General features: G+C 42.4%; 1 protein-coding gene across 2 annotated transcripts in view; it reads right to left on the bottom strand.

The window, feature by feature from the left end:
- The window catches only part of LOC139391838 (cytosolic non-specific dipeptidase-like), a 36711-nt gene extending 21005 nt beyond the window's left edge, over positions 1–15706 (bottom strand). The window contains exons 1-4 of one of the 2 annotated variants that reach the window (XM_071139428.1): positions 15635–15706; positions 14767–14858; positions 13219–13362; positions 7880–8042 (exon numbers count right to left, since the gene is read on the bottom strand). In XM_071139428.1, coding sequence (XP_070995529.1) covers positions 7880–8042; positions 13219–13362; positions 14767–14826 — 367 coding nt within the window. In that variant the 5' untranslated portion in view covers positions 14827–14858; positions 15635–15706. Of the gene's footprint in view, positions 1–7879; positions 8043–13218; positions 13363–14766; positions 14904–15634 lie in introns of those variants that run through there. The other variant, XM_071139427.1, reaches the window with a different exon arrangement.
- Positions 15707–17113: the final 1407 nt, after the last annotated feature.

Genomic DNA, 17113 nt, shown 5'->3' with positions numbered 1-17113 from the left:
TCGGGCCAAAAGGGATTCGTAACATAAGTGGGGGCTCATCCGGGATCTGTCTTTACTGACACCCATGCCGCTCATGTAGATTGTTGTAGTGGTATAGTTCAGTGTTGAGCGTCATAGCTGAAGTAGCATTAGTGTTTGCTATTTTCGTTGGCTCTTGTGAAGTAGTGTAAGATGGCTACTTTTGATTTGAAGTCCTTTTTGGATAATCCTTCGTGGGAGGTTTTTGATAAATGTCGTAGAGTTGATTTAATGACCTTGGCTGACCATTACTCAATATCGATTCCGCAGAGTGTAGTTAAGGCGGAGGTTAAACAGCTAGTGTTAAATGTATTGTTGGAAGAGCAGGTGCTTGTGTTACCGCTGCCTGAGCATACTACCACTGTAGGGGATGTTACTGCTCCGGTAAGCCCATTGGTGTCTGATAATGAGGGCGAGGCTAAAACACCAGCCACATTGTCCCATTTTGATCCACGCTCCCCACTGTCAAACGGTGATGCCAGAAGGGATGTCCGTTTAGCACAGTTACAACTAGAGGTGGAAGAGAGAGCCCAAATTAGGCGAGAGACTCTCCAGTTGGAGATGTGTAAAATTGAGGCAGAAAGAGAACAACGGCAGATGATGTGTAAAATTGAGGCAGAAAGAGAACAGCGGCATTTAGATTTGGAGATGGGTAAAATTGAGGCAGAAAAAGAACAGCGGCATTTAGATTTGGAGATGGGTAAAATGGAGGCAGAAAAAGAACGAGAACAGAGGCAGATGACGTTTAAAATGCGCCAGATGGAACTGGAGGCAGAGACAGCGAGGCTAGCCTTCGTTCCTACTGTTCCTGTTAGTGAGTCGTTCTCACCTGCTGTGTCCTCAAACACGTTTGACATTAGTAGGCAGATAGCCTTAGTACCTTTGTTCAGAGAGTCGGAGGTTGACTCCTATTTTTGTGTATTTGAGCGTATAGCCGTAGCATTGAAGTGGCCTGAAGAGGTATGGTGCCTATTACTTCAGTGTAAATTAACTGGTAAAGCCCAAGAGGTTTTGTCAGCGCTACCTCTGGAGGACAGTTTGAATTATGAAGTGGTCAAAGCTACTGTTCTTCGTGCCTATGAGCTTGTGCCTGAGGCATACCGACAGAGATTTAGGTCTCATAGAAAGTCTTCTAGTAAGACTTATGTGGAATTTGCTAGAGACAAGGGAAATCTGTTTGATAAATGGCATGCTGCTAGTAAGGTAACTGATTTCAACTCTCTCCGGGAGTTAATCTTGTTGGAAGAGTTTAAAAATTGCTTACCCGAACGCATTGTAGTTTACCTAAACGAACAGAAAGTATCCTCCCTGGCAGAAGCGTCTGTGTTGGCAGACGAGTTTGTGTTGACGCACAAGAGTGTGTTTTCGGCTCAAACTGAGAGTAGATCCACTGAGTTTCCTACCTTTAGCCCTAGTCGGCCCGCAGTAGTATATCAAGCACGCCAGAAGAATGAGCGTTCCTGTTTCTATTGTCATAAAGTGGGACATATGATTAATGATTGCTTCCTGCTTAAACGCAAACAAGGGATGCCTCTTCGTGCCAAGCCGCCAACAGGTGTTGGTCTAATTCGTACGGTTGTGAGGTCTGCAACAAAACAGGTGCCTCAGGGTAACTGTAGTTTGAAAGACTCAGTCCCCGACCGCAGTTATGAACCATTCATTTTCGAGGGGTTTGTGTCCCTAACGAATGACGAAGCGTCTCAGCGTCCGGTTAAAATCCTTAGAGATACTGGTGCGGCGCAGTCGTTTATATTGTCTGATGTGTTGCCCTTATCTGACGATACATACTGTGGTTCCAGTGTGTTAGTGCAGGGTATTGAAATGGGTTTTGTCCCAGTGCCGTTGCACTTTGTGAAAGTACACTCTGAGTTAATCAGTGGAATATTCAGAGTGGGGGTACGTCCTAAGTTGCCAGTGAAAGGTGTGACCTTTATAATGGGTAACGATATTGCCGGAGGAAAGGTAGTACCCGTATTGGAAGTATTGGATAAAAGTGACCACTCTCTCTCGAATGAGTTGGCACAGAGTTATCCACATGTGTTCCCCGCTTGTGCTGTCACTCGTGCTCAGGCACTACAAGAGGGTGACGTGATAGATTTGTCGAACACTGTTCTGTTCAAAGAGGATGATCAAGAGGATGGATTGTGTGATACCTCTGAGAAGCTGATCACCTCTGACCAACAGCCCAGGAAAGAATTAAAGAACGTTGAACTTATTGCTGATGCAATACAGTTACCAGTCACTCGTGAGCAGCTGATTGCTAACCAAAAGGTTGACAACAAGCTTGCTAAATGTTTTTCTAGTGTTGTCTCGTTAGAAGAGGTGAAGAAGAAGAATGTGGCTTACTTCATTGATGGTAATCTCCTCATGCGTAAATGGAAATCCCATGTTGATGCAGGTGGAGATTGGAATGCTGTTTACCAAATAGTGATTCCTACAGCCTTTCGACAGAATGTGTTATCCCTTGCTCATGATCACCAGTGGTCTGGTCATTTAGGAATTACAAAGACGTATGATCGGATCCTTCGACATTTTTTTTGGCCGGGTTTAAAACAAGATGTGGCTCAGTTCTGTCGGACATGCCACACCTGTCAGATAACAGGAAAACCAAATCAGGTTATTCCTCCCGCTCCTCTGTGTCCTATACCTGTCATAGGTGAACCATTTGAGCATGTGGTGGTTGATTGTGTCGGACCGTTACCGAAGACAAAATCGGGTAACCAGTTTTTGTTAACGATAATGTGTATGGCTACAAGATACCCCGAGGCTATTCCTCTGAGAAGGATTACAGCTCCGATAGTGAGTAAAGCCTTAATAAAATTCTTCACGACATTCGGGTTACCGAAGGTGGTACAAAGCGATCAAGGTACCAATTTCCTATCCAAGCTCTTCAAGCAGGTGTCGAAATCCTTATCAATTACGCACCGTGTATCAAGCGCCTATCACCCAGAGTCTCAGGGTGCGCTTGAAAGATGGCATCAGACACTGAAGTCTATGCTACGTAAATATTGTTTGGAATCTGAGAAAGATTGGGATGAGGGAGTTCCTCTAGTTTTGTTTGCTGCTCGTGAAACTGTGCAGGAGTCCCTAGGTTTCAGCCCGGCTGAACTAGTGTTTGGTCACACAGTAAGAGGACCAATGAAAGTCCTTAAAGAACAGTTCTTGTCCCAAGAGTTGTGTACCAGAGATGAGAATGTGTTGGACTATGTTAGTCGCTTTCGTGAGCGCCTACACCAAGCTTGTGCTCTTGCAAAGGAAGCTCTGTCTTCCTCACAGAGGAGCATGAAAAGACACTATGATAAAGAGGCTGTTTCTCGTCCACTACAGCCAGGTGACCAAGTACTGGTGTTATTACCTGTTCCAGGATCTTCACTGTCAGCTCGTTTCTCTGGTCCTTATTTAATTGAAAAGAAAATAAGTGAAACTGACTATGTGCTTCAAACTCCTGATAGACAACGCCAATCTCGTGTGTGTCACATTAACATGTTGAAAGCATACCACACCCGACCCATCACACAGTTAGATAGTTCAAAAACAGAGGAAGGTACTGCTGTCTCCTCTGCTACTACTGCGATGATAGTGGACTGTCATATTGATGATGATGGCTTGGAGTTGCGCAATACTCAGCAGCAGTGTGTTAGATTGCCCAACTCAGAAATGCTGCTGTCTATCCAGTCAGGTCTGGTTCATTTAACGGATGGACAGGCTAATGATATTGTGAGGCTACTACACAGTTTTCCATGTCTCTTTAATGACGTTCCTACTCGCACAAATGTGTTGGAACATGACATTAATGTTGGAAATACTACCGTAGCTTCTGTAAAAATTTCTCTGCGGTAGTTGCTCCATTGACTGATTTGCTCAGTCCGGCAAGACCATTTGTGTTGTCCCCTGATTGTAAGAGAGCTTTTGAATCAGCGAAAGCACTCTTATGTAGTACCCCTGTACTTGCTGCTCTGGATTTTGAACAACCGTTCAAGCTAGAGGTAGATGCTAGTGCCAGAGGTGCTGGTGCTGTTCTACTGCAGCAGGACAAGAGTGGAGTAGATCATCCCGTTTGTTATTTTTCACGTAAATTTAATAAATGTCAAACAAACTATGCGACAATAGAACAAGAAGCTCTTGCTTTGTTGTTGGCTCTGCAATACTTCGAAGTATACATTGGTTCCAGTGCCCTACCAGTGATTGTGTATACTGACCATAACCCCTTAGTTTTTCTCCACCGAATGTACAACCAGAACCAGCGCCTTATGCGTTGGGCGCTGATTGTACAAAATTATAATTTGGAGATCCGCCACAAAAAGGGTTCAGATAATGTGTTGGCAGATGCTTTGTCTCGTGTGTGAAGATGATTTCTGTATGTTTTGCAAGGTTGTTGATTTGTTGTGAGTGTTCATTTAAATACTGTAGTCGCAATCCCCCCTAGGGTTGCTCTTTTAAGGGTGGGAGTGTTACGGATACAGGTATCCTGTGTCTGTGTGTATCCTGTGTCTGTGTGTATCCTGTGTCTGTGTGTGTTTCTTTTCTCTCCTTCTCCCCTCACAGGTGAAAATCATTACTCCCCAATCAGTCAACAATCAACCCATCAATCAGAAGACACACCTCCTCCTGTTTCCTACCCTATCACAGTTCCTTCCCCATGGTTTAAAAACCCCATCATTTGTTTGTTCAAGAGAGCTCAATCTTTGTAATGCCATGTTGGTAGATAGCTGTTCTTGATAGATTTCAGTAGCACAATCTCTTTGTAAATGCCATGTATGTAGATCTCTCTCTTTGTGTATTAATTAACCTCTTCTTTTGTTTGAGCACCTCCAAAGCACTTTGTCATCTCCTGTGAGTATTGTTTTTGCTTATGGTGTTTGCTGGTGGGAAAAGGGGGAAACCAAGACAAGTCGCCCATGGGCATACACTACCCGTAGGTGAACTTTTGTTAAATACACTAGTTAGAACTGGGCGGACCACCCACTGTATTTTGGTTAGTTAGTTAGCTGTTGTTGAAATAGGCTAGTCTAGCTTAGGGGTGTTTTTGCATATTTGTTTCTTTCCTTGGGTCCAGCTCAGCCCCTTTTTCCTGCTCCCCCCATTACCGTGTGTTTAGAAATAAACCCTGAGTTTGACGGTATTATTTCGGTTGTCGTGGTTATTTCGTTCACTTTTACTTTGTCACTGTTATAATTTACATGAGTTATGTTACGGGTCTCACTACCATCCCCCCCTAGACTGTCGGGCCAAAAGGGATTCGTAACAATAGCTCTGACTGACACATGTCCTTCCAATGATATGCTAATAAAGTGTAAAAATAAAATAAAAAAAATCTGTATCCACACAAATGGCAGTTTTCACAATTAAATTCTAACTCAAATGTCACCAAATAGCCTAACACGGTCAGGATGTTGTGCAACCACAGGCAACGACATCAAAACAGAATGATTTGTGTCTCACTTGGCCAGAACAACACTAGGTTCCCAGTAAGGAATATACACTGCTCAAAAAAATAAAAGGAACACTTAAACAACACAATGTAACTCCAAGTCAATCACACTTGTGTGAAATCGAACTGTCCACTTAGGAAGCAACACTGATTGACAATAAATGTCACATGCTGTTGTGCAAATGGAATAGACAACCGGTGGAAATTATAGGCAATTAGCAAGACACCCCCAATAAAGGAGTGGTTCTGCAGGTGGGACCACAAACCACTTCTCAGTTCCTATGCTTCCTGGCTGATGTTTTGGTCACTTTTGAATGCTGGCGGTGCTTTCACTCTAGTGGTAGCATGAGACGGAGTCTACAACCCACACAAGTGGCTCAGGTAGTGCAGCTCATCCAGGATGGAACATCAATGCGAGCTGTGGCAAGAAGGTTTGCTGTGTCTGTCAGCCTAGTGTCCAGAGCATGGAGGCGCTACCAGGAGACAGGCCAGTACATCAGGAGACGTGGAGGACAACAACCCAGCAGCAGGACCGCTACCTCCGCCTTTGTGCAAGGAGGAGCACTGCCAGAGCCCTGCAAAATGACCTCCAGCAGGCCACAAATGTGCATGTGTCTGCTCAAACGGTCAGAAACAGACTCCATGAGGGTGGTATGAGGGCCCAACGTCCACAGGTGGGGGTTGTGCTTACAGCCCAACACCGTGCAGGACGTTTGGCATTTGCCAGAGAACACCAAGATTGGCAAATTCGCCACTGGTGCCCTGTGCTCTTCACAGATGAAAGCAGGTTCACACTGAGCATGTGACAGACGTGACAGAGTCTGGAGACGCCGTGGAGAACGTTCTGCTGCCTGCAACATCCTCCAGCATGACCGGTTTGGCGGTGTGTCGGTCATGGTGTGGGGTGGCATTTCTTTGGGGGGGCCGCACAGCCCTCCATGTGCTCGCCAGAGGTAGCCTGACTGCAATTAGGTACCGAGATGAGATCCTCAGACCCCTTGTGAGACCATATGCTGGTGCAGTTGGCCCTGGGTTCCTCCTAATGCAAGACAATGCTAGACCTCATGTGGCTGGAGTGTGTCAGCAGTTCCTGCAAGAGGAATGCATTGATGCTATGGACTGGCCCGCCTGTTCCCCAGACCTGAATCCAATTGAGCACATCTGGGACATCATGTCTCGCTCCATCCACCAACAGACTGTACAGGAGTTGGCGGATGCTTTAGTCCAGGTCTGGGAGGAGATCCCTCAGGAGACCATCCGCCACCTCATCAGGAGCATGCCCAGGCGTTGTAGGGAGGTCATACAGGCACGGAGGCCACACACACTACTGAGCCTCATTTTGACTTGTTTTAAGGACATTACATCAAAGTTGGAAAAGCCTGTAGTGAGGTTTTCCACTTTAATTTTGAGTGTGACTCCAAATCCAGACCTCCTACATTTGATTTCCATTAAATTTGTGTGTGATTTTGTTGTCAGCACATTCAACTATGTAATGAAAAAAGTATTCAATAAGAGTATTTCATTCATTCAGATCTAGGATGTGTTATTTTTGTGTTCCCTTTATTTTTTTGAGCAGTGTTTATTTATATTTTTTTAATCTTACCTTTATAGGCAAGTCAGTTAAGAACAAATTCATATTTTCAATGACAGCCTAGGAACAGTGGGTTAACTGCCTTGTTCAGGGGCAGATTGACAGATTTGTACCTTGTCAGCTCGGTGATTTGAACTTGCAACCTTTCGGCTGCTAGTCCAACGCTCGAACCACTAGGCTACCCTGCCGCCCCATTTTACAGACAGGTGACTGATTGCTGGACCATTGAGGAAAGCTCCTTATCAAACACTAATTTCATGCAATTATTATAGACCCATTTGAATGAGAGTGACACTGACCACAGCCTAGACTGCCACCCATGTAACCTGTAGTTTAGAGTCTTTAGGTAAATTGTTGCAGACTTTTGGAAAACATGCAGATAATAGCCAATAGTCCAGGGCATGTCTAAAGGGCTTAAGAACAACATACCACATAGTCAATTATGGGCAAGCCATGCCTTCATAGCTCTTTTACACCTTGCATACAGTGTGTCCTGTAGCTTTCATAGACAAGCGGAATTATTAAAAGGTGTGCCACACACAACTGCAGTCTGTTAGCAGATTTGATTTTTGATTCAGTAATCATACAGCATGATGTCATGTAGGAATGGTTTTTGATAAAAAAAATTAGAAAACAATGCGATAAGCCTATATTTCACAAGTCAAGAACCAACAGAAATCATGACACCTATAAGCTGATGCAAGGAGAAATGCTAATCAGAAACATACTTCCCCAAAATAAGAGAACACTGAAACATCAAGTCCAAATCTCAAAGTTGGCATGGATTTTGATGTTTCAGCACTGTTCTCTTTTAGGTGCTTTGAAATAGCTGCTCTCACCATCTTTCTCCACAAGCGTGAAGGGCTCTGTGTCCCAACCGTCGCCGATTGCGGCTGGCTGGACGTCCAGGTGGCCGTAGATGCACACCGTCTTCTTGCCCGGGTCAGAGCCCAAGCAGCCAAGGACAATGGGGGGCAAGGGGATCTCCTCTCCAGAGGGAAGCTGAAGGGGACAAATATAAAAAAGGGTTTCATTCTCAAAGGTGTAAAAAACCATTTTTTCATCTTCTCCTTCATTGCACCGACATGAAAGAAATGACCAGGTAAAAGAAGGGAAGGAGACAGATTTTCAAGAACCAGTGATACAGCAAAGCAGTCAGGGTTGAAGAAGATGAAGGGGGTCTGAGTCCAGTCAGAGGATCGGCAGCAGTGTTCTTCCCTGGAAGACTCTCATGCTCCACAGGGGTGAAGAGGACTAAGTGAGTTAAGACCCTAGGATAAATGATTTACATCAATGAAAGTCAAGGGAGCAGTTGCATTTCATTTGATGGGCTGCAGTTTAATTCAAAATGTTAGTGCTGTGTATTTGCCCCTTTATTCATTCTCTACTTTTGAATATTTTTGATAATGAATGTTAGATCTTCAACCAAAACCTAATATTGGATAAAGGGAACCTGAGTGAACAAATAACAATTACATACTTATTTCATAAACACAGTTATGCAACACCCAACACCCCTGTGTGAAAAAGTAATTGCCCCATTACACTCAATACCCGGTTGTGCCCCACCTTCAGTTGGAATGACTCCAACAAAACTCTTCCTGTAGTTGTTGATCAATCTCTCGTCGTTGTGGAGGAATTTTGTCCCACTCTTCCATGTAGAACTGCTTTAACTCAGCGACCTTTGTAGGTTTTCAAGCATGAACTGCTCGTTTCAAGTCCTGCCACTACATCTCAATTGAGATTAGGTCTGGACATTGACTAGGCCATTCCAAAACCTTAAATGTGTTACTTTTTAGCCATTTTAGCCATTTTCATGTATTTTTTTCATTGATTGTTTTGTCTTGCTGCATGACACAGCTGAACTTCAGCTCACAGACAGATTGCCTGATATACTCCTGTAGAATTATCTGATACAGAGAATAATTCATGGTTCCTTCTATTAAGGCAAGTTGTTCAGGTCCTGAGGCAGCACAGCATCCCCAAACCATCACCAGCATGCTTGACCGTTGGTATAAGGTTCTTATTTTGGAATGCAGTGTTTGGTTATCGCCAGGCATAATGGGACCCATGTTGGTGGTTGAAACTATCTATGAAGACAATGTAGCTGGGAAACAAGTACTGATTGATAAAAATGTTAAACGCCACATATTTAAAATACAAGAAAGACCAAGTAGCACTAAGGTGCAAAACTAATCCATAACAAATATCTATACAAAAACAAATCTCTTCATGCTTTCTGCTCATGTTTAATGTTGCTGAAAGCGTATCTATTCAAAGCTGTGCTTGTAGTCATGTGTCAAGATGCAGTCAGTGGTAGTGGCTGTTTTCCCACACAGAATGTTGACTGTGGCACACAATTCATACCTCGACCATAACATATAATCTACCCCTTCCTGATTTAAGAACCAAGAAGAAGAATTCTTAAAAGGCCCACTGCAGTCAACAACTTTATTTTCCTTTGATTTTTATGTTTACACACTGAGGTTGGAATAATACTGTGAAATTGTGAAAATCACGATATTGCCCTTTTCGTGTAAGAGCGGTTTGAAAAGACCGCCTGAAATTTCAGCCCGTTCTGGTGGGATGGAGATTTGACCTGCCAGGTGACATCACCACTACTTAATAGACCAATAAGAATGAGAGGGTTCCAAACCGCTCTGCCAATAACTTGTTTCCAGGTTTCTCCTCCCCAATCAGACCACTTCCAGACAGTTTTAGCAAAATTCTTGCTTGAGAAATTGCTCTTTACTAAATATTCTATTTGTGTTTATTTTTGACCATTTTAATTGAAAACCATTACAGAAAGGTACTTAATTGTTACCCAGAAATGATTTGATATGGAGATAAAAAACAGATGCATTGGACCTTGGGTTGGCTAAGTGCTTTGCTCAAGGTCAGGAGATAAGGCTACAGATATCAGTAGCAAGCCCGCGCCTCTTATTTCCAGGCTTCTCGCTGCCTAGTGGTTAGAGCATTGGGCAAGTAACCAAAAGGTTGCTGGATCGAATCCCTGAGCTGACAAGGTAAAAATCTGTCATTCTGCCCCTGAGCAAGGCAGTTAACCCACTGTTCCCACAGGCGCCATGGATGTTGATTAAGGCAGCCCTCCGCACAACTGATTGATTTAAATGCAGAAGACACATTTCAGTTGAAGGCATTCAGTTGTACAACTGACTAGGTATCCCACTTTCCCTAACTCCATTACAACATATGCACTGCCTCCAGAAAGTATTCACACCTCTTGACTTTTTACACATTTCTTTGTGTTACAGCCTGAAGTTATTACAATTTAGAATGTGGGTCACTGGCATACACACAATACCCCATAATGTCAAAGTGGAATTATGTATTTTTTTCTCTTTCAAATACATTAAATGAAAAGCTGAAATGTCTTGTCTAAGTATTCAACCCCTTTATTATGGCAAGCCTAAATAAGTTCACGAGTACAAATTTGCTTAACAAGTCACATAAGTTGGATGGACTCTCAGTGTGCAATAAGTACTTAACATGATTGTTGAATGACTACCTCATCGCTGTACCCAACAGTTGAGCAGGAAATTTTAAACACAGATTCAACCACAGGGAGGTTTCCCAATGCCTCGCAAAGGGCACATATTGGTAGATGTGTATTTTTTTTGTTTATTAAAGCAGGCATTGAGTATCCCTTTGAGCATGGTGAAGTTATTAATTACACTTTGGATGGTGTATCAACACACCAGAAAACTGAGGATGGATCAACATTGTAGTTACTCCACAATACTAACCTAAATGACAGGTGAAAAGGAAGCATGTACAGAATAACAATATTTAAAACATGCATCCTGTTTGCGATAAGGCACTAAAGTAAAACAAAGTTAGCAAAGAAATTAACTTTGTCTTGAATTCAAAGCGTTATGTTTGGAGCAAATCCAACACAACACACCACCGAGTACCACTTCATATTTTCAAGCATGGTGGTGGCATTATCATGGGTATGCTTGTCAACAGTAAGGACTAGGGAGGACTTTTTTGGGGGGGATAAAAATAAATGAACTGGAGTGAAGCACAGGTCAAATCCCATAGGAAAGCCTGGCTCAGTGTGCTTTAAAACAGACACTGGGAGACAAATTCACCTTTCAGCAGGACAATAACCTAAAACACAAGGCCAAATATACACTGGAGTTGCTTAGCAAGACGGCATTCAATGTCCCTGAGTGGCCTAGTTACAGTTGACTTAAATCCGCTTGAAAATCTCTGGCAAGACTTGAAAATGGTTGTCTAGCGATGATCAACAACATGACAAAGCTTGAAGAAGTTTAAAAATAATAATGCAAAAATGGTCAAATCCAGGTGTGCAGAGCTCTTAGAGATGTACAGTGGGGCAAAAAAGTATTTAGTGAGCCACCAATTGTGCAAGTTCTCCCACTTAAAAAGATGAGAGAGGCCTGTAATTTTCATCATAGGTACACTGACAGACAAAATTAGAAGAAAAAAAATCCAGAAAATCACATTGTAGGATTTTTAATTAATTTATTTGCAAATTATGGTGGAAAATAAGTATTTGGTCACCTACAAAGAAGCAAGATTTCTGACTCACAGACCTGTAACTTCTTCTTTAAGAGGATCCTCTGTCCTCCACTCGTTACCTGTATTAATGGCACCTGTTTGAACTTGTTATCAGTATAAAAGACACCTGTCCACAACCCCAAACAGTCACACTCCAAACTCCACAATGGCCAAAACCAAAGAGCTGTCAAAGGACACCAGAAACAAAATGGTAGACCTGCACCAGGCTGGGAAGACTGAATCTGCAATAGGTAAGCAGCTTGGTTTGAAGAAATCAACTGTGGAAGCAAATATTAGGAAATGGAAGACATATAAGACCACTGATAATCTCCCTCGATCTGGGGCTCCACGCAAGATCTCACCCCGTGGGGTCAAAATGATCACAAGAACGGTGAGCAAAAATCCCAGAACCACACGGGGGGACCTAGTGAATGACCCGCAGAGAGCTGGGACCAAAGTAACAAAGCCTACCGTCAGTAACACACTACGCCGCCAGGGACTCAAATCCTGCAGTGCCAGACGTGTCCCCCTGCTTAAGCCAGTACATGTCCAGGCCCATCTGAAGTTTGCTAGAGAGCATTTGGATGATCCAGAAGAAGATTGGGAGAATGTCATATGGTCAGATGAAACCAAAATATTACTTTTTGGTAAAAACTCAACTCGTCATGTTTGGAGGACAAAGAATGCTGAGTTGCATCCAAAGAACACAATACCTACTGTGAAGCATGGGGGTGGAAACATCATGCTTTGGGGCTGTTTTTCTGCAAAGGGACCAGGATGACTGATCCGTGTAAAGGAAAGAATGAATGGGGCCATGTATCGTGAGATTTTGAGTGAAAACCTCCTTCCATCAGCAAGGGCATTGAAGATGAAACGTCGCTGGGTCTTTCAGCATGACAATGATCCCAAACACACCTCCCGGGCAACGAAGGAGTGGCTTCGTAAGAAGCATTTCAAGGTCCTGGAGTGGCCTAGCCAGTCTCCAGATCTCAACCCCATAGAAAATCTTTGGAGGGAGTTGAAAGTCCCTGTTGCCCAGCAACGGCCCCGAAACATCACTGCTCTAGAGATCTGCATGGAGCAATGGGCCAAAATACCAGCAACAGTGTGTGAAAACCTTGTGAAGACTTACAGAAAACATTTGACCTCTGTCATTGCCAAAAAAGGGTATATAACAAAGTATTGAGAAACTTTTGTTATTAACCAAATACTTATTTTCCACCATAATTTGCAAATAAATTCATTAAAAGTCCTACAATGTGATTTTCTGGATTTTTTTTCTCATTTTGTCTGACATAGTTGAAGTGTACCTATGATGAAAATTACAGGCCTCTCTCATATTTTTAAGTGGGAGAACTTGCACAATTGGTGGCTGACAATACTTTTTTGCCCCACTGTAATTGCTGCCAAATGTGATTATAACATGTATGGACTCTGGGGTGTGAATACTTATATAAATTAGATATTTCTGTATTTTATTTTCAATACATTTGCAAACATTTCTAAAAACATGTCTTCACTTTGTCATTATGGGGTATTGAATTCAGGCTGTAACAAAATGTGGAATAAGTCAAGGGGTATGAATGCTTTCTGAAGGCACTGTATCAAGGCACATAGTGCAAAGGCCTACCTTTTGTTTGCCAATGTCTACCATTTCCACAGTGCCCCCCAGCTTCTCAATGTCCTTGGCTGCCATCTCCATCATCTTCTTGATCTCCCCTCGCTTCTCCGGCCAGGCGGACACACTCTGCACAGCCACCCATTGGGCAAGACGCTAAAGGCAGAGAGGATAGAGAGAGATGAACATTAGACCCAATTCTGATTATTGTTTTTTAATTGTAGGCTATGATGAATTGTTCAACATTGTTGCTTACGCAACACACATTTTTGTCATGCCAATATAAATACATTTTCAATTGACAGAGGCTTTGAAGCCAATTTCATAACTTCATACGCACTCAGTTCATTTTAGTGGCAATAATCAAGGAACATTTTGTGAGAGAAAAAAATACATATTTACCTGATGTATTTGATATTAATAGTTAACAATTAATACTTTGCAAATAGTAAGACATTTCTGTTCTATTAATGCTGTGAAGGGATGGCTTCCACTCCCTGCAGCTAATCTGGGTGTATGATTCACTAGAGATGGCTTGAGCTGACAAATGAGTTAAAGACTGCATTCCATAGACAAGATGTGGTGGGTGTAACCGAGATAGATAGCCTGGAAGAGTTTAGAACAATCCTTCATAGTCTCTAAATCATCCTGGCATCTGGGAAACTAAGACAACAACCCCCGTGCAGAGGGTTTATGATGCCCCAATCTGCATGGGCGTGGTGGAACCTGCCATGACTATAGACCAGATGAAGCATAGAAAACGTAAATCGGGGACACCCAAATTAATATATGTTACGTTTGGTATGGTTAAATTAAAGACGAAAGTAGGGTGGTTGGTCGGGGAGGATGTATAACGCAAACGTCTAGCAACCCAAAGGTTGCAAATTCAAATCTCATCACAGACAACTTTAGCATTTTATCTAATTAGAAACTTTTAAACTACTTACTACTTTTTAGCTACTTTGCAACTACTTGGCCTGTTAGCTAACCCTTCCCCTTACCTCAACCCTTTAACCTAACTCTGAAATTGAACCCTAACCCATAGCCTAGCTAACATTAGCCAGCTGCCTAGAATTCGTAAAATATCAAACGTTTAGCAAACTCGTAAAATATACATTTAGCAAATGTATAACATATATGAATTGGAATTTGTAACATATACGAAATGGGTGATGGACATCCACAAACTAATACATACCATACAAAACGTAACATATCATACTATATGAAGTCTCGGATTTATGCACAGAATAATATGAAATGCTCTGAGACTAGGTTGTGTTACCATGTCAGTTCTTGCTACTCGTGACCTAAAGGGGTTGGAGAAGTGAAAGCAATAGCCTAGGCATGTCAGGCTAGGATTTTATCAAGTCCTTCGGAATCTGAAGTTTAAGAATTTAGTTAAAGAATGTTAATATAATGAGATTCACCTGGAAAGTAATGTTTTGGCTAAAATAGTACTATGGCTAGCAAATGCATTACTAAACTCAGTCAAATCAGAGATAGTAATAACGTTACATGACTAAATGCATTATAATTCAAGTAGTGAGTAAACCCTACCTCAATGTATAGCTCCTGGTGTTCGTCCACATATTTAAAAAGTGCTTGGAGATGAGCCATCTTTGCTGGTAGTGTTTACTGGAATCTAAGAGCTGTTGGGACAGAGATTATTTGAACTACGAATTAACAGAGCAATGCACATGCCTCAATCTCTTTAACGTTTTATCGACCATTAGCTCCTCCCAAAATGCTGACTGACACTAAAAGTAGTTGTGATGGCATGATAGTATCTCAGAAACCCCCAACGTTGCAAATAACAATGTGGAATCTTCATACTCTAGCCAAGTGAGTTTCTTGTTGGCAAGAATCTGTTTCTGAAACCTTTTGAGTTAGCTGCCCCGTTCAAACCCACCGCTCAAAACAAAAATGACGTCAATAAAAGGTTCCCCCGAGGGAATCTGGTCTTGTCTTCATAATGTCCGAGTCATTTCTAGAACAGCGAGATGTGCGAGACCTGCCTTCCCTTTCTTGTCCAGAAGGAAGGCAGGTCAGGGCTTCGTGAGGCTGAATGATACCATGTTGCCATCTTAGTTCACGACAAGAGATACAACACTAAATCGAGATGTGTGTTTTGACCTATATATCCCTACAGGAGGCCTTTTGGTAGACCGTCATTGTAAATAATAATTTGTTCTTAACTGACTTACCTAGTTAAATAAAAATACATAAAAAATTATACACTATGGACGGCTCAGGTGCAGTGGCGACCTGTCAATCAGGGCAGGTGGAGCAGAGCCACACCTGTTTTGAGCCCCACATTTTTTGTTTGCCTGTTATTTGCCTGTTTTTGTTTGCCTGTTATAACGTGTCACATCAGTTTGCAAACAATGTAAAATATGTTTATCATTGAGTTAATAAAGCCGCATACCAACATGGTCTCTTTGTTTTCTTGAGTAAGGCAGCTCCAAAATGCAGGTGTTTCAGCTTAGCTCAGTGCTTTCTGTGGTGGTGGGTAAGCCAGCAGGAATTACAGAGCGTTGCGCTGTGATTGGCTCAGTGTTCTGTCACTCATGGGGACACTACGTCACCGCCAAGTCTAAGGGGAGAGCAAAAGAATTCTAGCCCCTTGGGTGCTGCCATAGAGTTACGTTAGATGTGCCGACCCAAGAAGGCTCAAGGTCATTGGTCACAGAAAAAATGACGTCAAGTCACGTTATATGTACAGTAGCTTTGATTGGACTGATCATGTCAATATCTTAGCTAGCAGTCTATCATGAATCAAGTTGACAATCTACTGGCAAATCCTTTTTAATCCTTGTCATATGAAGAGAAATTATAGATAAAACATGTGCCCATCAGCCATTGGACATAAACATTAAATAAGTTAGAAATTGCAAATTCAACAATGAGTGGTTTGGAAGGAATTAGTGAGTGGCTTACGTTAACTGTAAGCATTGCAAAGCAATCACTAGCCTGCTATTCAGTAGAGTGGCTGTGGGGTCCCCAAATCTGGGATTAAGGGGCTAAACATTCAACATCGGTCATGCTGTAAATTAAGCATGATTTGTGCTGTGCTTAAAACATCAACTCAGAACTCGACTTCGGTGAGTTCAAGACAACTGGGAAGTCGTGAATAAATTATATCCGACTGGGAAACACATTTTGAACAGATTTTTATAATTTATTGCAATGGTTATCAACTGTACTGCAGAGATGGAACAAAAGTCGCAGAAAATTGAGGTTGTGGTGACAGCTACATTTGGGTGTGGGAGAAGAGTTACAGGGTGTGTTAAGTGGTGATGTCCCATCCTTTCAGGTTGTTGGCATGAGGTAGGACTAAATAGTGGAGTAGGGTGGTGTTATTTTTAGTTTGTGAGTGTAGTGTTATGGTAGGGTATTTGTTTATTTATTCTTTCAAGCATAGTATAAGGGAGTTGTTCTCCAGTCTAGTAGGTGGCTGTAATGCAACATATTGGATGCCAACCACTGTTAAACCTCATCGAAGAACAATTCTTTGGGCAAACCTGAAAGAACTGGCCAGACAATGGTTTCAAGTGGTTTCTCTCATCAACACAAATTCGATGATGGAGCATCTATTATCTACATGGTGACATTCAACCATACGTGTCAACCGGAATATAGCGAAGAGGATTCAAAACAAAGAGATGGATTTAACGAACGTTAGACGCTCAGCTCCAGCCAATGACAGCATCAGGAGTAAACTGGACACATGACATTTAACGCTTTTTTCCTGATATAAACTAGTTCATTGCATCTGCCGTGGAGCCCAGTTTCATAATATTACCATCTGTTGGCCGTAATTTAAGTTATCGTGAAAAAACAGGTCTTATTTTAGTGCATTTTTCACCCTGCCAGCTCCTTTTGGTTCATTTGAGCACCAACTCAC

Source organism: Oncorhynchus clarkii, chromosome 32 (genome assembly GCF_045791955.1).
Source record: "Oncorhynchus clarkii lewisi isolate Uvic-CL-2024 chromosome 32, UVic_Ocla_1.0, whole genome shotgun sequence".
NCBI classification, from domain to species: Eukaryota; Metazoa; Chordata; class Actinopteri; order Salmoniformes; family Salmonidae; genus Oncorhynchus; species Oncorhynchus clarkii.
The sequence above is the reverse complement of the archived record's forward strand: the minus strand, read 5'-3'. Positions and strand labels throughout refer to the sequence as shown.